Below are 23,442 nucleotides of genomic sequence, written 5' to 3'. Positions count from 1 at the left end.
CACAACATCCCTCTTTCACAACATCCCTCTGTCTGCTATCTGAACAGAGGGCTTTCTGCAGCCTTCTGGTTTCAGGCTGGCAGTTTGTAGTCCCTCTTTGATTATTTTCAGGTCTGTTACTGCCACAAATAGAGGGGAAGGGGGCGACCATAGTGGGGACCACCTTTCAGCCTCTCTGAAACCTCATTTTAAATAGCAGGAGGGCTAGTGGCCAAAAGATCTACCTTCCAACATGCCTCCACCCCCATCTGTGGGTGTGGCTGAAGCAAGCCCACTCAAACCCGCCTCTGTCTAGGGGTGGGTCAGGGCATGCGCCTGGCTCTGCCAGGCACTGCTGATGAGTGGTTCCCACAGAGAAACCCAGATGCATAGTGTCTGAGGCCTGCATTTCAGAAGCTCTGTTTCTTCATTCCAGGTCCTATTCACTAGGGGCTTCCCTCAGGCCAGGCCCATTTGTGCTGTCCCAGGAACATTGATCATGGTTAGGATCAGCCTTAAGCCCAAAGTGGAAAAGCACATTTTAATTGGCAATTGCTGGTCCAGAGACTTCTCAGCCTAGACCTTATTTCAGCACATTTCATTCCCTCCAAACTCGGCTCTGAGACCACCCTGTCAGCTACAGGATCCCTGGGGAAACTTGGTGGGCCCTTTCAAGAGGTGGTTGTTGCTCCTGAAAGCCAGGTCCCAGTTTCTATCGGTCAAATCAGGAGGGTGGACACACAGGTTTTTGACATCGATTGAGCACCTGTGGCCTGGACTGTGTGTCAGGTGCATAGATCCCATCTTCACAACCATAGTATCTTCATAACCATCCTGACCAGTATAGACTTTCTTATCTTTGACAGATGAGGAACTGAAACGCAAGAGATTTTGAGCAGCAGTCACAGACACAAGTAGGTGGAGGTCTGGATAGTAACCCAGGTGTCTGCTTCCAAAGCCTAAACCTTTTCCTCGCCCGTGCTGCAGGGAACAGACACAGAGAATGTACGGCAGTGAGCCTCCCGATGCCCAGGCCTCATCCCAGATCCATTAAATCAGAACCTCTGGGGGTGGGACCCAGACATCGGTGGTTTCAGGGCTCCCCAGGTGATTCCGAGGGGTAGAAAGGGCTGCCAGGCACTGCTTTACTGTACCGGTAAGAGGCACATCGCCTCCTCGAGGGCTCTCCACAGGTGCTCCTTTCACAGAGTAATCCTGGTCACGAAACCAAAAATCAAAACCGAGCCAGTGGTGTCTAATTCCCCTGTTCTCATCAACAGAAGCAGGGCGAGGGCCCCCGGCCGAGCTCACCGCCCCCTCCTCGCCGCCCCCAGGTTCGGGGCTCCTGCCTCCGCGGCTCAGGTGCGGCGCTGCGGCAGGAAGCCACCCCCTCCGCTCGGCCGGTGCGCGGGGCTGTTGCGCCATCCTCTCGGGCTTTTCGTAACAGCACCCTGGGACGGCCGAGAGACGACTCCTGCGCGAGTTCCTCAAATGTTTTCCTGCGTTGCCAGGACTGTCCGCTGCTCTGAGTCATGTGCAAGTGGGAAGTCGCCCTGACACGGAGCCCGGCCAGAGGGAGCCGAGCCGAGCGCGGCGCGGGGCTCGGGGACTCGCCGTGCGTGCCGAGCGCGGGCCTCCCGGGGATGGGGGCTGCCCTCGGGGCTTGAGCCCGCCCGCCGCCCCGCCCCGGCCGCCTGCTCCCGGCCCGCCCGCCCGCACTCCCGCCTCCCTGGGACCATGGGGCATTAGCCGAGGAGGAAACATGCTGGCCCTGCGCTGCGCTCTGCTGACCGCCCTGCTTGCCGCTCCAGGGGCGGCGCTGGCCCCGGGGAGCTGCCCCGCGCTGGGTAAGGGCTTCGGGCGCACCTGAAGGGCTGGGGCAGCTGGCGGGTGGGGGAACCGCTGCGGCCGCCGCAGACGCGGGGCGGCGGAGAGCAGGAGGGGTGACGGCTCTCCCTGTCCGGGGCTAGCTTGGGTCCCCGCCACCCAGTGCGGCCCCGGGCTGCCCCGGCCGTCCCGTGGCGGGCGCTCGCTCGCGCGCCCCCTGCTGCGTCCCGCGCCGTTGGTCGGGCGCGCTCTCCCCGTGACTGCCCTGGGGCCGGGAGGCTCCCTGCGGTCTGCGTACAGGACTTGGTGTGTTCTCGGAAACCCGATTCTCGGGTCTCCTGCCCAGTGCGCCCAGGGGTCCTTACACAACTGCGTCCCGGATTACTTTAAAAGGAGATGCCCTAGCCGGGTGGAGTTCTTGCGCGGGGCGTCCTTAGTACCGGCGCCCCCTTTGCCCCTCGGGTTTGGGGAAGGCATCCCGCCTGGCTTCTCCCCTCAGACCCCTGGGTTTATGTGTGGGTAACAGTGCCCTTACAGTGAAGGGGCTGACATCATGGACGCTGAGTCACGGACCCTCCCGCTACCCGCTACCCGCTCGCGCTTAGGCAGACACCAGCTCTAGCAAGCTGTGTACCGCAGCCTTGGGAGTTTAACCTAAGTGGGGAGGTCGGCCAGGGACTGGGGCGTCTTGGGGCTGGCACACACGAGACTCCCCTTCCAGACGAGAGAAGGAGGGGTGAGACAGAGGGCAGGGGGCACTTGTTGCTCCTGTGGACTGTAATCTGTCTCTGGCTGGCAGTCCTTTCTCTGGGCTCTGGCCGCATGCCCAGCTGCGTGTCTAGCCTCTTCTCCGGAGGAGCTGGGCAACTGCTTCTCCAGTGGTTATTTTAGGGTCTGAGGGCTTCTTTGAGGGCACAGCGGAAAGCCAAAGGGGCAGCTGGCAGGCTTCTGGAAACAGATGGCTGGGGCGACCTTGCCTCTGGCTTTCACTGCTACACCGCACGACACTCCTGCCCTGGGTGAACACCGCCAGCCTGATCTCTCCCTGCTGGAGGAATCTGGAGGCTGGTGCGCCTGCAGCTCCCTCTGCTTTCTGAATAGTTGTGTTCCCTGTGCTTGGAAGAGGAAAGTAAAGGGATTCCTTTTCTCAGCACACGTTTATAACGCCTGCCAATAACAGCCATTGTTGATTGAGGCCTCCTGTGCTTTAGACATATTTTCTAATCTTCCACTGTACCTAAATAATACGTTGTTCCAAAGAGGAGGCTGAGGTTCAGAGAGGTTGGGGTGGGAGGCTGTCAGACCCAGTTGGCTGAAGCCCACCCCTGCGTGGCCCTGTGCTCCAGTGCGGTAGATCCCTAAGACTCCCACATGTAGAATTAGCCCAGCAGGCAGAGCTGGGGGTGTTCGGGGGCAAGCTGAGAGTCACCCCTGGTCTGCTGAGCGCTGTGCAGAAGAGGCCAAGTGAAGGGAAGACCTGGGTTTGCCCACTGTGCTGTCAGAGGGACGCAAGGCAGGTTTGAAGCCTGGGCCGGCCGGAAAGGAGCAAGGCTTCCCTGTCTGCCTCTGTTGCTACTCACACCGCACCCCAGGGCACCTGCCCCAGGGGGGTTACTGTTGTAGCTGCTGCTTCCTTTGCTCCTAAGTGGTTGCAAGGTACTGCGAGGACGGTCAGTTGCAGTCAGTTCCCCATTTTCCTGGTGCTCAGGTGGAATGGGCAGAGTGGTCTCAAGGCCTGGACAGGCTGTGAAAAGCAGAACTGAGAGTTTGGGGAGGAAGTGAAAGCTCTCCCGGTTAAGAAGGAAAATGCAGAGAAGTAGAAAATACCCAGCTCCCCTCCCACACCTCCGCAGACTCAGCCACAAACTTGAGAGCAAAAATAAAGACACTGTACAGGAAGCATGGAGCAAATGACTGTGAGATGTCTTGCTTTGGAGGAGTGAGGGGCCGACGAGGGGAACAGAGGCTGGAGTTGGTTTAGAGGGGAAATCCGCTGGCTCTCGGGGCTGTGGGCTCTCATAGCCAGGAGGCATGCTTTCCTTGGGATTAGGCGCTGCCCACACATCCCAGAGCTGGCAGGACCGCTCAGGTGAACTTGCTGTCTAGGAGCCTGGACTAGCTGGGACGTAGGTGTCGTGTTGGGTGTGGAAGGCTTCAGCGTCAGTGACTCAGGTTCCTTCCGCCTTCTGCAATGCAGGCCCGTACACAAAACAAACATGTACACGTTTAAATCTCTCAGAGTTCTGTCTCAACCTCTGAACTCCCTTTTAGGGCAACCTCTTTCTTCCCCCAGTGCCTACTTGCATTCCTAGCATCACCTAAGTCAGGGTGGTTCTGGGTCTAGTTTCAACAGAATTGGGATATATGTGTGTGTGTGTATGTGTGCACGCGTGTGCACTGGGGGTGGGGATAGGCGCGGGACAAAATTACTGATTATTGGATTCTTGGCCCCCACCCCAGATTTACTGAAGAGAAACATCTGGGAGTGAGGCTCAGAAAATATGCTTTTCAATAAGTGCCACTTGTGATTCGAAAATTTGAGGCTGACTGGCTAAACAGAGTGATTGAGGAACCAAACGACGGCCCTCCCCCGTCGGGCTTCAGATTGCTAGAAATCTCTCTTTGCTTTGGCTCTGCCTCTTGTTTACTGACTGCAGCAAACATTTATTGAGTCTCGAGAAGACCTGGGATCAGCCACCCAGCTTCTAACCTAAAAGGAGCTTGAAAATGGTCAAGAGTAAGTCCCCAAGAGGGACCGAGAAAACCCTCATGACCCATCTTGCTTGGTACCAGCCCCCCAAGGACAAGTTGTCCAGGGGAGGTGGCTGGACCAAGACCCCGAGGCAGCAGGCACGGTGACCCTCGCTGCATTTTCTCATCTCAGCGTCTCCTCCTGCAGGCTTGGTTAACAAATCCTCCCCTTACAGGGTGTTGGTAAGGATTACACAGAGCCACCCAGGTGCTCACTGCTGTAAATGTGCCTCCCCTCAGGTTCTCCTGTCCCAGCAGGCCTGTGTGCCGCTGACCCAGTGAGCCAGAGCATTCCGATCACCAAATCTGGGCTTTTCCAGGGCTTAAAGGTCTAGAGCTGTGCTCTCTAATATGGTGGCCACTTACTAAGCGTGGCTATTTGAATTTAAATTAATAAAAATGAAATCACATTTGAAATGTAGTTCCTTAGTTGCACCAGTCACACCTGGCTACCATATTGGACGGCACTGACATAGAGCATTTCCATCTTAGTAGAACGGAAGGTTCTATTGGGCAGTACTGGTCTAGAGAGCTAAACTGTCTCTTCCAGAGGTTTGCTGTTGCTGCTTCTTTTATCCCTTTCTGGACCTTCTCTTCATGCAGTTCATCCTGTACAGGCAATGGTTAAGGTTTTGGACCCAGACTTTCTTTGCCCAGCCTCACCATGGAGAAATAATATGAGCTTGGGGGAGGGGTTTCACCTCCTGGAGACTCACGGTCCTCGTCTAGAAAATAGAAGTAATTCATATACTAACCTGCTGGGTGGTTATGAAGCTGAAATGCACTAAGTAAGGTATTATACAGAGTGTACAGAGATGTTTCTAGCACAGAGCAAATGCTTAAATATGTGTAGGTGATAATTTGTTCATTTGAAATAAAATGTTCTGAACTCCTCCTGTGTTCCAGGCTCTATTCTGAGCTGTGGATACAGCAGTGAGCAAAACGGACAAAAATCCCTGGCTCATTGGGCCTTTATTCTAGAGGAGGTGTAAGTTTTTCTTTTTTAATTTTTTTAACTTTTAATTTTAAATTTTTTGAGTTTTCTTGGGGTGGGGGTAACTAGGTATTTGTTTCTATTGAGGTTACTGGGGATCGAACCCAGGACCGCGTGCATGCTACACATGCACTCTACACTGAGCTACACCCTCCCCCCTAGTGGGGATGTTAGTGAAATATAGTGTGATGGGGACTAGTGCTAAGGAGGAAAAATAAAGTAGGGGAGAGAGAGAGGAACTGTGTGTATGTGTTGAGGGGGATGTTGGATCCCTCTTTTTGAGGGGAGGCCAGGGAAGTTCACACCAAGCCGATGATATGTGAATGAAAGTCTGAGGAAATGCAAAAATATTTAGGAAGTCCTTAAACTCCCATCTTGGGAAGGAAAATTCCTGCCTCCTCATGAATAGTCTGGTACTACCTGCGGGCCTGTTGGGTTCTGGAGCAGAGGGCTGTGGTGGGCAGACACGGGTGCCCCCAGTTCTGATGAAGCCTGGGGTTGTCTCTGGGGAAACTAGGCCTCAGCCGTTGGGCCCCTTAGGCTCCAGCTGGACGGAGAAATGCTGAATGTCCCGCCATTGACTTTCCTGGAGGTACGGGAATCCTTGAGGGCTGGAGTGGCAAGGCGAAGGTGGCAAAAAAAGGGCTTTTAATTGTCGGACCCTCTGTTTGGTGAAGCTCTGGGGAGCTTCTTTTGGGTGATCTGTGTGCTTTACTCTCCTCCAGGCTTGAGATCCAAAAGGATCCAAAGCCTCTGCAGAGTCAGGGGTTTTTCTGGCACAGTCCTGGGTTTGTCCTGATTTCTGGCCATGCCTCCGCAGGCTGCCCAGCTCCCACCTGCCCCCGGCCGGCTCTACCCCCTGGCTCTGCCCTTAGGAGTGTGCCCCCTGCACTTTGGCCGCACATCCAGGCTATCTCCCCACACCTCCCAGTTTCCTTTCCTGAAAAGCGTCCTTTGGTCTTCCCTCTACCTGATGGTTACAACTGTTACCACATCGAGTGCCAACAGTGTGCACGGAGCTGTGCTGGCTCTTTGCACCCGGGACCTCATTTACTCTTCACGGCAGCTGGATGCGACAGGAGTGTTAGGCCATTGCATGCATGGGGTGGGCTAGAGGACGGCAGGTTTTGTTGGAGGCGGGGGGAGATCAGGGGGTCAGTCTGGACATATTGGAACTGAACTGTCTGTTGGACAAGGGAGAGAAGATGCTGAGGAGTTGGATACGGGAGTCGGAGTTTGGGAATGAGAACCGAATTGTATGAATTTGGGAGTCGGCCAATGGCAGATGTCACTTCAGGCCTTGAGAGTGGCTGAAATCACCATGCACGAGCTGTAGGTGGGGAAGAGAGAGGCCCCAGGGCGAGCCCTGGGACACACCAGCCTTCTCAGGCTGGAGGAGGAGGAGACTGAGAAGGTGAGACCAGTGACGCAGGAGGGAAACCAGTAGAGTTGTTGACCTGAGAACCCAGTGAGGACAGTGTGTCCAGAGGTGGGAGCAGTGGGTGGTGTCAAACGCTGCTGAGAGTCAGGCAAGAGGACGATGGGACCAGTGGACTTAGCTTCACGCAGGCCCTTGGTGACCTTGACGTGACGGGGGCAGTTTCAGTGAAACGGCGGAGGCCAGAGGCTGAGTGGAGTGGACTGGTGAGAGAACGGGAGAGAGGAACCTGGAGATGGCAGGTGGAGGCTACTCTTCTGAGGATGTTAGCTGTAAAGGGGAGTAAAGAAATGGAGTGATTGCCAGCTGGAAAAATGGGGTCATGAAAAGGTTTTTTAAAAAGGTGACTGACATCTCAGCATTTTTGCATGCTGATGAAATGATTTAGTAGAGACCAAAAATTGACAGAGAGGTGAGAATTGCTGAAGCAGTGTCCGTGAGTAGGCGAAAGGAAACTGAGGCCCAGAGAGGTTAAGGGACTTGCTTAAGATTGCACAGTAAGGAAGTGACAGACCTTGCACTGAACCTTGCTCTTTCCACTGTAGCATGTGTGTCACCAACTCCCACCCTTCTCACAGCCCAGGGACGTCAAGGTCATCTTCTCTTGTCGCAGTATCCTCACTAGAGACTTACCAAGTCCGCACCCACTGGTGTGGCAGAGACAGCCCCGCTTTTGCCCGAGAAAGTGTCCTTCTTCAATACTTCTCTTAAGAAGAATATTTAAGACCACAGTATGTGTTTAAGCCATTGCACTGTGACCCTCTCCTCCCCCCGACATCCACCCACATCACTCTCCGTCAAGGGAACGTTTGCAATCACGTGTCACTATAAGTGAGCTTTCTCTGTCTCTAAGAGAGGCAGCTGGAGCAGCAGAGAGAGAAAACAGCTCAGGGGTCAGACAGTCCAGGCCTGCCTCTTGGCTGCCCACTTAACCAGCCCGCCCACCTTGGGCCGAGTCTCTCCAAGCCTAGGCAGAGCAGCACCTCTTGGGGATGAAACAAACAGAAGTGGGTGCTTGGTAGCTGTTACTGATCAGAAGAGCTCATTTTGATGGGAGGAGGCGGAGGCTATAGTATGAAGATTTTCCCGCAGGAAAGGGGAAAGACACTAATGCAGCGGGGAATAATAATGACCCTTGCTCACATTTTTTGAGAGATTAAGTATGTCCTGAAAATAGTGCTAACTTTTTAACATTAATCTAATGCAGTCCTCACAAGAACGTTTTGAAGGAGGTATTATTATTTCCATTTTATAGATGAGAAAAGTGAAGCTTGAAAAGGTGGAGAAACTAGCCCAAGGTTAGTTTCTCACCAGATTAGAAACTAGCTGGTGAGTGACTGATCTAGGGTAGGAACGTGGGTGTGTCTGAATCCTGGGCTTGAGCTCTTAACCACTGCACCCAATGGACTAGGAAAGGGTTCATGTATTTGTAGGAAGTAAGAAACTTACTCGTAATTTTTTTTTGATATTTCGTTACGTGGATACACCAAATTTACTTACCTAGCCTTCTTTTGATGGATATCTGCTTGCTTCCTGTCTCGCCATCACAGAAGGTGCTCCGAGAAATCACTTTGTACATCCCTCTTGCTGCACGAGAGCAAGAGCACCTGCAGGATAAATTCCTCGAAGGGGAATCTGTGGGTCGAAGGTCACGGGCGTTTGTACTTTTGAGTGAGAATGGATGTTACACCAGTTCCTTCTCCCAGCAGCAAGAGAGTGTTTGCCTGTGTCCCCGCACCTTTGCCGAAAACGTGTTACTAAACTGATACCTACACAGAAGATGGCGTCTGTGTGAAATTAATTTGCATTTATCTTGTCTGAGTGCGGTTGTACAGGTTTTCCCGTGTTTAAGAGACATTTCCGTAGTCTGTTACTATGAACTGCCTGTTCGTAGTCATTGCACCTTGTTTTTCAATGGCTCGTTGATCTTTTTCTTATTGTTCACAGGAGCTCTTAACACAGTAAGAAGTTTGGTCCTCTATCTAGGGTATGAGTTGTGACTATTTTTCTCCAGTTTGTCATTTGTCTTTTGACTTTTTTTGGTGGGGGATGGTTTTTGCCATGCAGATTAAAAAAAAAATGTAGTCAGGTTAGGTTGATCAGTCCCTTTATGATTTCCAGGTTTTGTGTCTTACTTAATAAGATCTTTCTTATGCCAGTATTGTTTTAAAGGAGTCCTATTTTTTCCCCTGGTGCCTTTAAGAATTTTTTTACATTTAAATGTTTGATTCATTTTGAATTTATCATGGAGTGAGGTTTGAGGTATGGCTCTAACTACCCCCAGCCCCCTGCCTGCTCAGTTATAACCTGAGGTCCTTTTTTATAGTTTATTGAATAATTCACCTTCAAAATCCCCCACTGCTTTTAAAACTCACCTTTAAAATCTACCAAATTACTGTATCTACTTGGGTTTATACTGCTTTTCAGGTTATTGAGTAGTTAAAAGCACAGATTCCGAGACCTAACTGCCTAGGTTTGAATCTAAGGTTCGCCCCTAATTAGCTCTGCAACCACCTCCGTCTGTAAGGTAGACTGTTGGGAGGCTCATGTTAGGTGATCCCTGCGTGTACTTGGAATAGCACCTGTATGCAACCAACACTGAAACTAAGCTGTTTTAAAGTAAAGCATATTTAAAATTTTAAATATGTGGTAAAATACACATAGCATAGCATTTATCATCTCAGCCATTTTAAAGTGTACAGTTCAATAGAGCAGACTAAGCAGTTTTTGGTTACTATAGTTCTGAACTTTCTAGTCTCCTGCATAATTTTGTCTGTCTGTCCAGGTGGCAGCACCACACTGTTTCAGTTACTGTCGCCTTGTCGTAACTTTACAGTCTGGTAGAACTAAGCCCCCTCTCTGTTCTCTGCTTTTTCTGAATTGTCCTGGCTCTCCTCGCTTGTTTACTTTTCCGTTTGAACTTTAGAGTCAGCTTGCTGAGTTTCAAGAACAAAAGTCCTGTTGGTATTTTTATTAGGATCCAGTAAAATTTAGAGATAATTTTGGGAGCCCTGACTTTTATAAACGCGGAGGCTTCCTGTCTCAGAACGTGGTAGGCCTGGCGTGGCTCCTTTATGAGGGGAACAGGCTGGGGCAGGAAAGCCAGAATCTGGATTTCATGGTTTCACTGAGGGTGGATGTGTCTGCTCTCCCATGCTGAACTGCTTCCTTCATGGTGGCGTGAAGCTGGACCAGTGTGTGCGTGTCCGTCTGTGTGTATGTGAGTGTGCGCTCATGGCATGTGAGGGTAAGGAGGGGGATGTAGGCTTGAACTCAGACAGGAGGAGTTCATAAAAACATTTATGGCAGGGGGGAGGGTGTAACTCAGTGGTATAGTGCGTGCTTAGCATGCACGAGGTCCTGGGTTCAATCCCCTGTACCTCCACTAAAAATTTTGTTTACTAAATAAATAAACATAATTACCTCCTCCCACTAAAAAAAGAAAAAGAAAAAATGTATATGGCAGTCTAATATACATACAGAAGCGTGCACTCAGCCTAAATCTAAAAGCCTGGTGAATTTTCACAAACTGAGCATAGCTGTGGAACCATCACTCAGTTTGGAACCAGCCTCAACAACCTCTCCTATGTCCCCTTCCAGTCACTCCCTACCACACCTCCACTTCAGGACATCTTAAATTTTTAGCTTTGCTTCCGCATATCTAAAGGGGTGGGGGAGTGGAAGCTGGGGGCAGGTGGCGGAGGTGGATGTGGTTTGGGATGGGGAAGGGGGAACAGACCTCAGGTATGTGCTGTCTAACTGTCTTCCCGCCATCCCCACCTCCGTCCTCTGCAAACACATAAAGGACCCTGATGTGGGCCAGGCTCCTGGTTAGACTCCGAGACCAAGTTCAGAGACAGGAAGACAGGACACTTCGTGCTGTACTCCTGGGAAGGTAGTGGGCTATGAGTTAAGCACGACCCAGAGTCCCAGGGCCCCAGGGCCCAGGGTTCCAGTCCTGGCTACACCACACACTAGCTGTGTGACTTCTGGGCCCTGGTTGTCCTCACCTATAAAAATGGGTAGGTTGGCCTGAAGCATTCTTAAAGGCCTTATATGCCTGGAAAAGCAACCCTCAGCTCAGCACCCACTCGGTGGTGGCTGTGGCCCCAGCTCTGCCCCTCTCTGGACCCAAGTCCTGCCTGTGTCCACCTGCCATGCTCAGTCTTGCCTTTACTCTTTATTTTTCAGTCCGCTTCTTGGGGTTTGCTGAGGGTGAGGGAGTTGGATTGTTTGCCCTCCTTAGATATCTTTCCCTCTAATTAGTTTATAATCTCTTAGAAGTGACCCGGGCCAGACCTTCTGGGCTCGGGGCCAGCTGATTATCTGTGATGCTGCCAGGGGAGGATTAAATGTTTTTCTCTTGAGGAGCTGGTCACACGCGCTGGCCTCTGAGTCAGCAGCCAGCATTACCTTTTCATGGGTCCAAGGGAGCCTCCCATGCCCTCTTTCCAAGCAGTGAGTGTATAGTCCATGGTGCAGTTGGAGGGGAGGGCGGCGCCAAGGTAAATACTGACTCGGCCAAGTACAAGACAAATACAAGCAGGTACAGAAGCACAAACACATTAGAGGAAAGGGAGGGCAGGAGTCAGCAATCTGAGGAGGGGGCTGTGGAGGGAAGAAGTGGGGCTGGGAGCTGAGTTAGAGAGAGTGGCAGGTGCACAGAGGCCTGGCATCTCCCTCTATGGCAGGGGAGGGCATTCTGGGGATTTTAGGGAAGTGAACAGGTTACCTGGTGAGTATGAGGTTGGGGAGGGGGCGCTTTTAAACTGTAACTCCGGTGCTGCTGTCGGGTAGACGGAGAGAGGTCAAGGGTGCTTGGCCCCTGGCTCCCTGTGAGAGCCCCCCAGGTGCTACTAGGGGTGGCAAGGCTGTGTGTGACGAGGCTCACTCCCCCTCACACAGTACCTCCCCAACCCCAGGACCCCCCTCTCCAGCCTCTCTGATGGGTGGGAAAGGCCTGAGAAGAGCGGGGAAGAGGAGAGGAAATTGGGAGAAAGTGGGAGTCACAGGATTATGGGCGGCCCAGAGAAGGGGGGCTGGGCTGGAACATGGGGGCACCTGGCCCCGGGAAGAGAGAGCAGGGCTTTGGCCAGACTCACCTCGAGTCAGTGCAGACTCCCTCTTTCACTAGCTGTGTGAATTTGCGCCAGTTCCTTAACCTCTCTGGTCTTCCAGTGAAATGGTGACAAGCCTCCCCTGCAGCAGGGTTGTTGTGATGAGGGGGAAGTGCTTAGGTAAAGTGCCTGGGAGGGGGTGAGTGGTGATGAGTGGTATGGTTATTATTTTGCGGGAAGTCAGGACATCAGTTTCAGTCCTTAGGTGGGGAATGTAGGGAAAGGGGACAGAGCACACAGGGACTTGTTCTTGGCCCCATGGGATCAAATTCTGCGTTTGTTTCCTTTTGGACATGAGGTGCCTACGTTCTTCTCCTGGAGACTTGTCAGCAGCCACTTCCTTTCAGATCAAGGCCTTTACCACTGACAGGGGACCTGTGGTTCCTCCACGACCCTTCTGAAAGCCCGTGTCTCTGCAGCCCCACAGGCTGGAGGCTGTCCTGTGCCGCCAGCCTGTCCAGCTGCCAGCTGGGAGGGCCGCGTCCCCCCGAAAGCGGGGCGGTGGGATTAGCAGGCGTGAGCTAAGCCCGCAGTGGCGCTGGGCAGCTGCTCCACCGCTTACATAAACGGGGCCAGGAAGCTGAACTTGTTTTTGCTGGCAAGAGCGACAACAGGCTGCAAGAGAGTTGAGAAATAAGTGTCTCTGCGTGCATGTTTTTCTCTGCTTATTGACATTTACAAGTTTACTTGAAGAAGGAAAAAAGTAGAAAAACAACAAAGCTGCCTGGGTGTCTGGCACCCAACCTTAGGTCCAGAATGGGGAGGAGCCCCCTTTGCAGAACTTTGTACCGCAAGGCTCCCAGGCTGGAGGAGTGTCAGCCACGGTGGGGGGCCTAGTGGCCCAGGGAGTGGGATTATGTGCGCTTTAGGCCCGGAGGTGTGGGTCTGGTTGCCCGGGGTTACTAGGACCTAACAGCTCTTCCCCCAGAGAAACGGGCAGTGAGGGAGGTTGTGGGATGTCCCTCCCCTGGAGCTCTCCAGGGGTAAGGAGCCACATTTGCCAGTGGGCACTAGGATGCCCTGGCCCTCATCCTTCTCCAAATGTCATCGACCATGAGAATAATAAATCCGTAGATTAATTATGTGTTTGCAAAAGCTGTGCTATTGTCTGAGATAAACAGACACAGACGTGCTTCCTTCCCTCTGAGAACTAATGATTCAGTGATAAGATGTAGACCACAGAAATGGGGGCAGCAGGCAGATCCAAACTGTGGTCTGAACCCTCATCTCGCAAAGAAGGCGAGTGGGGCTCCACCAGGGGCTGTGAGGTGCCCCCAGGGTGACTGCAAGTCACTGGCAAGACCAGGAGTAGAGCCCGGATCTTCTGATAGATAACACAAGGCCGTTTCCCCATGCCAGGCTGCCTCTCACTCATAGATGTGCTTTATATTAGAGGACAAATCGAGACCAGAGTGTCAGCCCAAACCACCCCCAGTTAGTAGTCAGTGATTAAACCTAGACCAGACCAGACACCAAGTGCATTGACAGTTGAGGAGGAGATTTTGGGAGATTTGTTTTCAGCAGGGGCTGCTTTTCTGCTCTCAGTCCCAGGTGAGGCTTTTGCCCTCTGCACAATGCCTTTGACGTTGGCCTTGGAAAGAATAGAGAAGGCTCACAGTCCTTGGTTTTCCCCTCTTCTCTCCTGCCTCTGGGATGCTTCATGATGCACTGGGAGCACTAGGAGGCCAGGAGGAGGGTGAGGGGCCAGGGGTGGGCTTTGGGGATTGGAAGATTAGCAGGAGATCAAGGCCTTTACCACTGTTGGCTCCTGTCCTGCAGGCTGGGGTTAGAGGTGGGCGCGCCCTGAGCTGCTCATACCTCTGCCTGCAGAAGCAGGCCTGATCCCTCAGAGGACGCCAGATGCCTGCCCTCCCTGGGCTCTCCCTTCTCAATGCCTTTCCATACTGTTCTCTCTTTATAGAATGCTGTTCCCTGTAGCACCACTTTTCAAACTCCCACTCATGTCTCAAGGCACAACTCAAATCTCTCTTCCAAGCCCTCCCTTTTAGACTGTTTTACCCCTTCTCTTGGCTCCCTCAGTTTGTCTGGGACGTTTACCTTAGCATGGCCTGTTTTACAGGTAGTTCTAAGTTCTCCATGGGGTTTTGTGGAGGAGTGTCGGTGCGTAGTAAATGTTCAATAACTGTGAGTTCTCTCTCCTGGATTAGGAATTTCCGGCCTGGCACATGATGGTGCACACACACAAAATCCTGAATTGTTAAGGCAGGGACAGGCCTAGGCTTGCAACCCTGGCCCCAAATGGCTGAGCAATTGCTCGAGGGCAGATGCTAAATTGCGTGCTGCGCTGAATGTCAGAGGGTGCAGGGCCAACTGCTCCCTCCCCACCCGTCCCCTCCTGGTCGCCAGAGTAGGAGTGTGAGAATCACACTCAGAAGCTGCTTGTTCTGAAAGCTCCACTCTCACCCCGCCCTTGTTCCCCAGTCCCCATTGCACTCTGCCTCTCCTCCTGTCTCTCCAGGTGTGATAACTTGGACAGGCCCAGGCTATGTAGCTTCTTTGTTTTAAATATATATGTACATATATATATATTCATTGTAAGAGTAATACAAACAACTTACAGAAAATTGGAAAAAAAAAACCTACAGAAAGCTGAAAGGAAGAGAGAGAAATTGCCTCTAGTGCAATCGCATGGAGAGGTGGGCATTCGGTGAACATCACTTCTGCCTCTTCAAAGAGATTCCCGGGGGTTCCCACACAGCCGTGTGGGTGCCAAGGGCACTGACTCAGAGATTCGGGTCAAGAGGCAAAGGGCTGGGTGGGCAGGGAGGGGCAGCACTGCCCACTTTGACTTAAGCAAGTGTGTTTCCTTGTGATCTTTCCTCTCTGAGTATTTGATCGTGATCCTCCTGCACTGAGCGCTTTCAAAAGTGTAGTTAACACAGTGTTGTTCACAGGATCTGGAAGAAATCTATTTTCCAGAAGGGCAGGGACAGGCCACACTTGCCAATGGGTGGTTTATAATTAATCATTCCCATTAAAAAAAAAAATAGTGACTCAGTCTTAAAGATTCAGAAAACCATTACTCAGGTTCCTTGGCAGAGGAAGTGGCCATTATGTTACTCCCGAAGCTCTGCTTTAGTGGAAGAGAAAAAAAAAAGTCTTTTTATCTGCCATTTCTCTGAGCTGCCCAAATACTCTGGCCATTGTTAGTGGATTCAGGAACAGAACAGCCCCTGCTATTGTTCAGCTGGTCACTAAACAGGGCCAGGGCTTCCATCTGAACTGGGGGTGAGGGAAGTGACCAGAGAAACATATTTCCTGGAACTGGCAAAGGCAGAGCAGGAAAGGGAGTCCCCTGTCACTCCAGGCTCATAGTTTCTTTCCTCAGCATCTCCTGGTTATGACAAGCTGGCTCCCCTGGTCTCTGGTGTAAGGATTGCCCACCGCACAACCACCGCATAGACCATGGTGTCCCATGTCTTGGGGGCTTCTGAGGGTTTTTGCTGTAGAGGCCCTGTCCCTGTGGGCACCTCTTTCTTAGGCCCACATTAACCATTTATTAAGCACCTACTGATTTCTCTGATGAGTGCTAGCAAAAGCTCACAGTCTCATAGTAATAGTTGGGCATGGGGACCTGTATATATATTAAGGACGGTGCCATGTGAAATGTGCCAGTGAAAGGACGAGCCTGCCATGGTCCTTGACCCCTACTTGGACTCTCAGGCCACCTGTCTGGTGTCTGTTGTGTATCAGTGCCTTGTGAGTTCTGATTTTTGCTCATCAGCTGATGGAGGGGTATTGTAAGCACTGCACAATGGGGCCACCCACCAGAAGACTGTCCTATTTTGGCAGCATCTCCATCTTTGTTCCTACAGTGGTGGTAATTTGTGCATGAACTTGACATCCATGTTACATTTTGTCCTTATAGCCGCTTTATCTAGTGGAAAATGGGAAAGTGAAATTATCAATATAGTGATTCAAAGTGTCAGTGGGTCTTCTAAACCCTACCTGATTCAGGCATAGATGGAATTCAGTATGTGGACCATAGGTGGTAAGCTGTAGCCTCTGTCAGGTGCACATCGGACTTAAACACATCGGACTGTGTGTCATTTATGAAGGAAAAGGACACGTGTGACACTTACACATACTAGAACCAGCACCTCTACTCAGGGAAATTCTGGTGCAAATGCACCAAGAGCCACATTTGAGAAAGTTGTTAGCACACTCTGATTTAGCAAAACACTGGAAATGACCCAAACCTCCCTCAGCAGGAGAATGATATAGTTGCCTAAGGGGTATTGTTGCCCAAGGGAAAATGAATGAACTATAGCTACATGAATCATAGAAACATAATGAATGACAAAAGCATGTGACAGAAGGCTACTAAATACAAACCATTTATATGAACTCAAATACCAAGCAAAGTGAAGAAAAATGCAGGGATCCATGAGTAGTTAACCTATTTTTCAAACTGAGGGAGTGATAAGCCCAAAATGAAACACCATGTGAGCAGGGAGGCTGGGGGATGCAGGAGCACTGAGGGAGCACCGAGAGGAGGCGGTGATCGTGCTAGTGGTAAGGTTGGTAGGAGCTCGGAGTGTTTCATGCTTCGTAACTTTCATGTATATTATAGGTATTCATTTGCATGTGTTCAATATTATACAGTGCATTTTAAAACGGTATTTGAAATGCTGGGAATATATGATTGAAGATTATGTTTGAAAGGTGTGCTGCTGTTAGGGCTTTTCAGACCACTTTTAAGCCCAGTGGGCGTGGAAGTGCCCTCAGTGGACTTCCACACCGGCCTTCTGAGGATCGGGATTATGCTACTGTTGAGGGGAGCCCTGTGCCCACTGCCCCAGTTCTGCAGCAGTGAATGCATGTTACTGCCCCAGTTCTGCAGCAGTGAATGCATGTGCCATCTCCTGTCCTTGAGGACAGGGTCTCTCTGTCGCCAAGCTGTGTCCTGTTCATTGGTGCCTGGCTCTGGGGGTCTCCTCAATGTCTGTTGAATGAAGGACATTTGGCCTGTGGTGGGGGACAGTGAGGCAGAGGGATCTAAGGAACCTGCACATACTCACCCGGGTGCAGCATGAGATTCCACCATTCTTCTCACCCGAAGTCCAAGGCTCTGGGAGTGAAGAGAAAGAAACCTTAGATGACCAGCTGCTACCCTGCCCTTGCATCTGTCTCTTATCTGCCAGCCTCGAGGCAGAGGGTGCCAGGGTGGAGGACTCTGGCTCCAAGTGATAAAGTGAGAAGGAAGCTGGGAGGGAGCCTGTAGCCAGGGAGGGCCCAACGCCAGGCAGAAGTTATCACTGTCCCTCTGATGCCCATGTCCCTGGTCCCTGGACTATGGTCAGCTGTCGGTCCGGACAACCAGCCCCTCTGGCTTTGGGAGGGTTATCCTCCTGGGAGTCACTGGTCCTTCATCCCTCCTCTCTGACAGCTACCTTATATGGGGCAGGAAGAGGGACAGTCAGCTAAGTGTGTGTCAGGGAGACAGTGGGGCTGGTCCTTCAGACCCAGGAGCACAGGCGGGAGGTCAGGTCAGATGCCCAGGCTGTTGCTGGGTCTTTTGGAAAATCTTTGACCAGATTTATTGCTGCTGTTTGCTAATAAATGGTTACACATTTCATCTGAAGGACCAAGTGTGCTTAATGTGAAAACTCGCTGTACTCCGCGGTTTCAGTTCCCTCAGCTGACTGGACTAATTTAATGAAGACTAATTTAAATCTTAGATTCTATGGATCTATTTAATTTATACTTTTTAAAAAAGTTTATTTGTTCCTTTAATCTTTAATATCCTTTCCTTGGGTAGCACACACATGCTTTTTTTCAAGGTGTGAGGAGTACATTTGTTCTTTTTTACTTTCCAATTTGGTCCCTAGAATAAAAATAGCGTTGTCCTAAGTGGATTAAGAGATAGATGTAGGGCACTGGAGGGAGCACTGAGCAGAGCTGCAAGACCTGGCTGGCATCTCCACTGTGTAGCTAAGTAGTTGGTGATCTTGGGCAAGTCTCCTGGTTCCTCTGTGCCTCAGCCACTTTCTGTAAAATGGGCCACCTATCAGGGAGGTCCTGGGATTCTGAGACTTCTTGTGTAGGACTCATGCATTTTGTGAGTCCCGCTGGGTACCTGGCCTTCCTTCCTACACCTACACGCATTCATTCATTTACATATTCATCAAGTGCTCAGTGGGCCCCTGCTAGGTGCCAGGCAATGATCTAGGCATGGAAATATAATAGAGAACAGAACTTATTCTTGTGGCACTTGGAGTCCTGAAGAGAAGACAGATAAGGACTGGTGATTGATTATAAGGCAGCTTGTGATGGGTGAGACGGTGGGGGAGGTAGCACTGAATGGGGGGAGTCTAGTGCAGTTGGGAATGGGGTAGGCCTCCGGGAAGGGACATCCAGACTGAGCCCTGCGGTAGGAGAAGGTAGTGTAGGGGTGGGATGGGGGAGAGTGTGAGAAAAGCCCGGGGAGCCTGCGGGGGAGGGGCTCTGTCCCTTCTAAGGCAGAGTGGGGAGAGATGAGGCCTCAGAGGTCAGAACTCTGAACTTGGACTTCGTGCTGTGGACAGTGGCAGTCCCTTGAAGGGTTTTCTAATCAAAGGAGTGAGGTGGCCAGACAGCAGCTTCGGAAGGCTTCTTCAGGCAGCTAAGTGAAGAGGACCGTGGTAGGGTTGGGGAGGCCACTGGAAGGCCATTGCTATAATCCAGGCAGAGGTGATGCTCCTGGACCAGTGGAGATGCTGAGTACTTCTGTGGCTTCCCAGATCAGAAATGAAGTCCCTTCCTCAGGTTGCTGTGGGCTTACTGAGTGTCTTCTCCCTTCACAGAGACGGCGAGTGATGTGCTGACCAGCCTGCCGGGGGCAAACGTTACCCTGACCTGCCCCGGGGGGGAACCAGAGGACAATGCCACCGTTCACTGGGTGCTCAGGAATCAGGTCACAGGCTCACAGGATGGCAGTTGGACTGGCGTGGGAAGGACACTGTTTCTGAGGTCCGTGCAGCTCAGTGATTCTGGAAACTATTCGTGCTACCAGGGTGGCCGCCCAGTGGGAACCGTGCATTTGCTGGTGGATGGTGAGTTGTGTCCTTGGGGCTCTCAGTTTTCGGAGACAACTCTCAGCTCAGCTGCACTCATTCCAGAGAGAGATTCCCTGTTTGACCCTTTAAATTCCTGTTATTTCCTTGGCTCAAGGATTTTGGGGAAAGGCCCACTGACGTCTGCCAGTGAGACTGGTGCTTCCAGCTGTGTGGGGACGTCTGGCTGACGGAGAGGCCATCCAGCTGGCCTTGTGGGTTAGGGCTTGGGGACCAGGGTAAGGTGGCCTGGGTTTGAATCCTCCTCCTTCGCAGCTTAACTTCTCCACCCCTCTGTTTTCTTGTTGGTAAAATAAGGTTAATGGTATTAACTTGCTTCAGGGTTACACACACACACACACACACACACACACAAACACACACGGTGTTAAAAACTGCAGTAGCCCATAGTAAGCTCTCAAGTGAATTATTCTTATTTTAAAATTAGTAGGTTGTTAACTCCCTGGAATCTCATACGATATGCCAGAGTCAGAGGCCCTGTGTGCCAGGCCCCGTGCTGACGCACGTTCTCCTTTGGTGTCTTGTCATCCTCCCAATGACCTTGTGAGGGAAAGCAGTGTGATGATGATAATGATGATTTTATCATCATTTAATTAATTACTTGGGGGGCTTTAGTAATCTATATCTTTTAAAAATTTTTTAAATTAAATTTTATTTCTTTATTTTATCATTTCACTTTATAGTAGGAGACTGAAGAGAGGTTGGGACTTGCCCAAGGCCACACAACCTGGCCCGTGCAACGTGTAGGCCCCTGTTTTTTCAGTTGCTCTTGCTCCCCTGTAGGCAGGCTAGCGCCCCCCAGGCGCCTTCCTGCACTTGCCTCACGTCCTAGCCTGACGGAGGACTTTGCGCCCTTTACTTTGCTAGCAGGCTGGCTCCAGGGCCCGGGATGGGGAGGGGGCTGAGCCAAGTGCTCGCTCCAGAAGGCGGCGAGGTGCGCTGCCTCCTCACGCCTCTCGGTCCCTCCCTAGCGCCTCCCGAGCAGCCCCAGCTCTCCTGCTCCCGGAAGAGCCCCCTCAGCGATGTGGGTTGTGAGTGGAGTCCTCAGAGCCCGCCCTCCCTGACGACCAAGGCCGTGTTGCTGGTGAGAAGGTTGTAAGTATCTCGGAGGGGGGCTGTATGTTGGTGCCTCTCTCATCCTGACTGAGGCCCTGGGAATGGTGGGGGGCTCTCAGAGGGGCCAGGTGGACTGGCTGCCAGTGATCCCAAGTGTTAAGTGAAAGTAGGTCCTTTGGGCCCAGAAGGGAATGTGGGAGGAACTGAGACTTCCCGTCCAGGCTCACCTGTGCTGGACCTGGTGCTCCTCCGATGTTTGTCCTGCTAACAGACACAGTAGCCTTGAGGGGTGGGTGTTATTTCCCTCAGATGGAGACACTGAGGTTCACAGAGACTGATTAGCCTACGGTCATCCGGCTAGTAAGTAGCTCTGCCAGGAACCCAACCCCAGTCTATCTGATTTTGTTCAGCATACAAAGGTTTTGGGTGTTGCTCTGCAGGGGATGCAAATATCCTTGGGTGGGGAAGGGCGGCCTGTGATCAGCGTCCCTACTGTGAGCTAAGCAGGCTCTTTCCATTATAATGGCAGGTGAGAGGAAGTGGTGATAGGGTTGGGAGAGGGGGCTGGGGGCAGCGGGGCAGAAGTCACACCTGTTTGGGGGTCCCTGGGGCACCAGGAGGCCTTAAGTGGGGGGACCTGGGATGAGGTCAGGCATGGATGTAGAGGAGGTGGAAGGTCACACCTCTGCAGTTTTCTCTGTCTCCCTCCCAGAGCTAAGGTCCCCTTAGTCCAGGCATTTATCACTGAATTCGAGCTGGCAGTCAGCCGGGTATCAAAACATCTGAGCAGTGGCTTCATCGGGGCGTTTTGGTTTCCCCTTATGTCTGTCTCCAGAGAGTCGCCTGGTGGTAATACTTATGTTTTGGTCTCTGTGCAGATACGTATAGATTGCCTGTCTGCACACAACGCAGCTGCCGTTAGGACTGTTAGCTCACACTGTAAATGGGGAAGGTCAGGAACCTCCACAACCCAAAGCTGAGTTAGGATAGAAATTGTCTGGGACCCGGAAGTCATTCCTCCATAGACAGCGTGTTCAGCACAGTGGCCGCAGCTATCCAGACCAGCCCAGGGAGAGCTTGTTCAACTGACACTTGAATACTTGGTGTGTTGACAGTAAGAGTGAGAGGGAGCAGGGCATTTTAGCTGACACCCTCCTCCCGCCAGCATCCTCGGGCACTTCTGTCCTCCTCCTGGGCTGTCTGCACTGATCCTGAGGAAGGGGGAGCAGGAGCCACTGCAAGAGCCTCAGGGCTCCCAGAACCTGCTCAGGCCCACCTGGACCCTGGGGCGGCTGGGGGTGAAATCAGACCCTCGGAAAGAGATTTTATGTCTTGAGCTGTTTTTCTCGTGTGTGCGCGCAGTCACACCCTCGCCCCACTGCGCTTACTCACTCATTGTCTCTCTAAGTGTGTTTGGTGAGTTCAGCATCTGCCATGGGCAAGGTGCTGTCCTAGGGCTGAGGGAGACACACGAGGCAGACAAGACTGGGCCCCTGCCCTCCAACCCCGCAGGGGGATACACCTGTAAGCTGACAGCCGCCAACTTCTCTGTGTTCGGTGGGACGATGTGATGCTGATGCGATGCTCCAGTGGTGGTAGAGGAAGGGAAGGAGGCTCTAACTTAGACTGGGAAGGTTGGGGCAGCATTCCCAGAAGGAAAGTGTTTGTCCTGGGCCCAGGTTCAAACTCAGGTCAGAGGTTGATGGGTGACTCGTCACTGCGGAGGCAGGGCGGGTGGTTGCCGTGGCCTCACATGCCCACACATGTCATGCGTGGGAGGAGTCCCGGGCTTCCAGGCCAGGTGGGACAGTGTCTGACTCACCTTGAATATCTTCAACACCCAGAATTCCTTTCTGGGCTCCCCTGCCCGAAGTGTTCTCACCTCCTTTCAAACCCCTTTAGCACTTGGTGCTTCTGGGATAGCATTCTACTGGCTGTCCCAGTCATCTGGCAGGAGGGCTCTTTGTTAGCGCCTTGAGGCCAGAGTGGGGCCTCTTGATTCTGTTCTGCACCCGGCTCAGTGCCAAGAACACAGGACCTGGTGGGGAGCCGGCAGGCACCCCCTATGTGATGCCTCAGTGGTTGAGTGCGCCCTCTAGTTCAATGCCTGTGACCACCGTGCCAGGTGCTAAGCTAGGTGTTTTACAGTCATTTTTCAGTTAATCCTAACAAACCCCAGTGAGGTGGGTACTGTTAATATTCTCATTTTCAGATGAGAAAACAGAGGCTCCGAGACACTGGATGATTTACTCAAGAATCCCAAATGCCACTGAGTGTGGAGCAGGGATTCAAACCCCGGGCTCAGCCTGTAGAGCCTGACCCCAACCCCTGCCCCGTCCTCCTCGCCCCTCCTGAACTGGAGCAGAAACCGACACGAGCCCCGCCCTTGTTCTGTGTCCGCAGCCAGAGCAGTCTGGTGAAAGACTTCCAGAAGCCGTGCCAGTATTCCCAGGAGGCCCAGCGGTTGCTGTGCCAGTTGGCGGTCCCGGAGGGGGACAACTCTTTCTACGTCGTGTCCCTGTGCGTCGCCAATAGTGCCGGGAGCCAGGCCAGCAAACCCCAAACATTTGAGGGTTACGGAATCCGTACGTAAGCTCTTCAGGCCTCCCTCGCCCCTCCCGCTGTCTCCTTCTCTAGATTTCATGCTCCTCATGGACTTGTCGGAGGGGCAGGGAGTGGCTGGGTTTGGTGAGCTGGTGCCTTTTGGGCTCTCCTTGCCGGAGGTCTGACTGTGGTGGAATGGGCCCTGCCGGGATGTGCAAGGGGGACTGGTCTGGGGCTGGAGCTGGGGTCCTGCCTGCTGGGCACTTGCTGTCTTCACGGGCTCTCCTTTGCACTGCATTTGCTGCTGCACATGAGCCGTGCGCCCTCTTCCCACAGTGCAGCCTGATCCACCCGTTAACATCACGGTCAGCGCCGTGGACAGAAACCCCCGCTGGCTCAGCGTCACCTGGCAAGACCCCCCGTCCTGGAACTCATATTTCTACAGGCTGCAGTTTGAGGTCCGATACCGGGCTGAAAGGTCAAAGACCTTCACAACATGGATGGTAAAGTTTTCGTTTACTTCTGAACAGAAAAGAGCCCCTAAATACTCAGGGGCAGGAGAGAGAGAGGGCACTAGAAAGAAAGAAAAAAAAAAAAAAAGAGTTCTGGGTCCGGCTAAGCCGCTCACTACCTGCATGACCTTGTGTAAGTCTCTGAACC

At 52.3% G+C, this 23,442-nt stretch overlaps 1 protein-coding gene and 1 long non-coding RNA gene across 2 annotated transcripts in view; one reads left to right on the top strand and one right to left on the bottom strand.

Annotated features, from left to right (window-relative positions):
- The first annotated feature begins 1,502 nt into the window (after positions 1–1,502).
- The window catches only part of IL6R (interleukin 6 receptor), a 52,597-nt gene continuing 30,657 nt past the window's right edge, over positions 1,503–23,442 (top strand). Inside the window, exons 1-5 of the mRNA XM_031689061.2 lie at positions 1,503–1,826; positions 18,913–19,161; positions 20,154–20,277; positions 22,642–22,823; positions 23,119–23,285. Of these exons, the coding sequence (XP_031544921.1) occupies positions 1,742–1,826; positions 18,913–19,161; positions 20,154–20,277; positions 22,642–22,823; positions 23,119–23,285 (807 nt within the window). The 5' untranslated portion in view covers positions 1,503–1,741. The remainder of the gene's footprint in view (positions 1,827–18,912; positions 19,162–20,153; positions 20,278–22,641; positions 22,824–23,118; positions 23,286–23,442) is intronic.
- On the bottom strand, positions 3,767–12,193 carry LOC140688088 (uncharacterized). The gene is made up of 3 exons (XR_012062826.1): positions 12,092–12,193; positions 8,490–8,624; positions 3,767–3,992 (listed from the first exon to the last, which is right to left on the bottom strand). It is a non-coding gene; the product is annotated as an uncharacterized lncRNA (long non-coding RNA).

Source organism: Vicugna pacos, chromosome 21 (genome assembly GCF_048564905.1).
Source record: "Vicugna pacos chromosome 21, VicPac4, whole genome shotgun sequence".
Taxonomy (NCBI): domain Eukaryota; kingdom Metazoa; phylum Chordata; class Mammalia; order Artiodactyla; family Camelidae; genus Vicugna; species Vicugna pacos.
The sequence above is the reverse complement of the archived record's forward strand: the minus strand, read 5'-3'. Positions and strand labels throughout refer to the sequence as shown.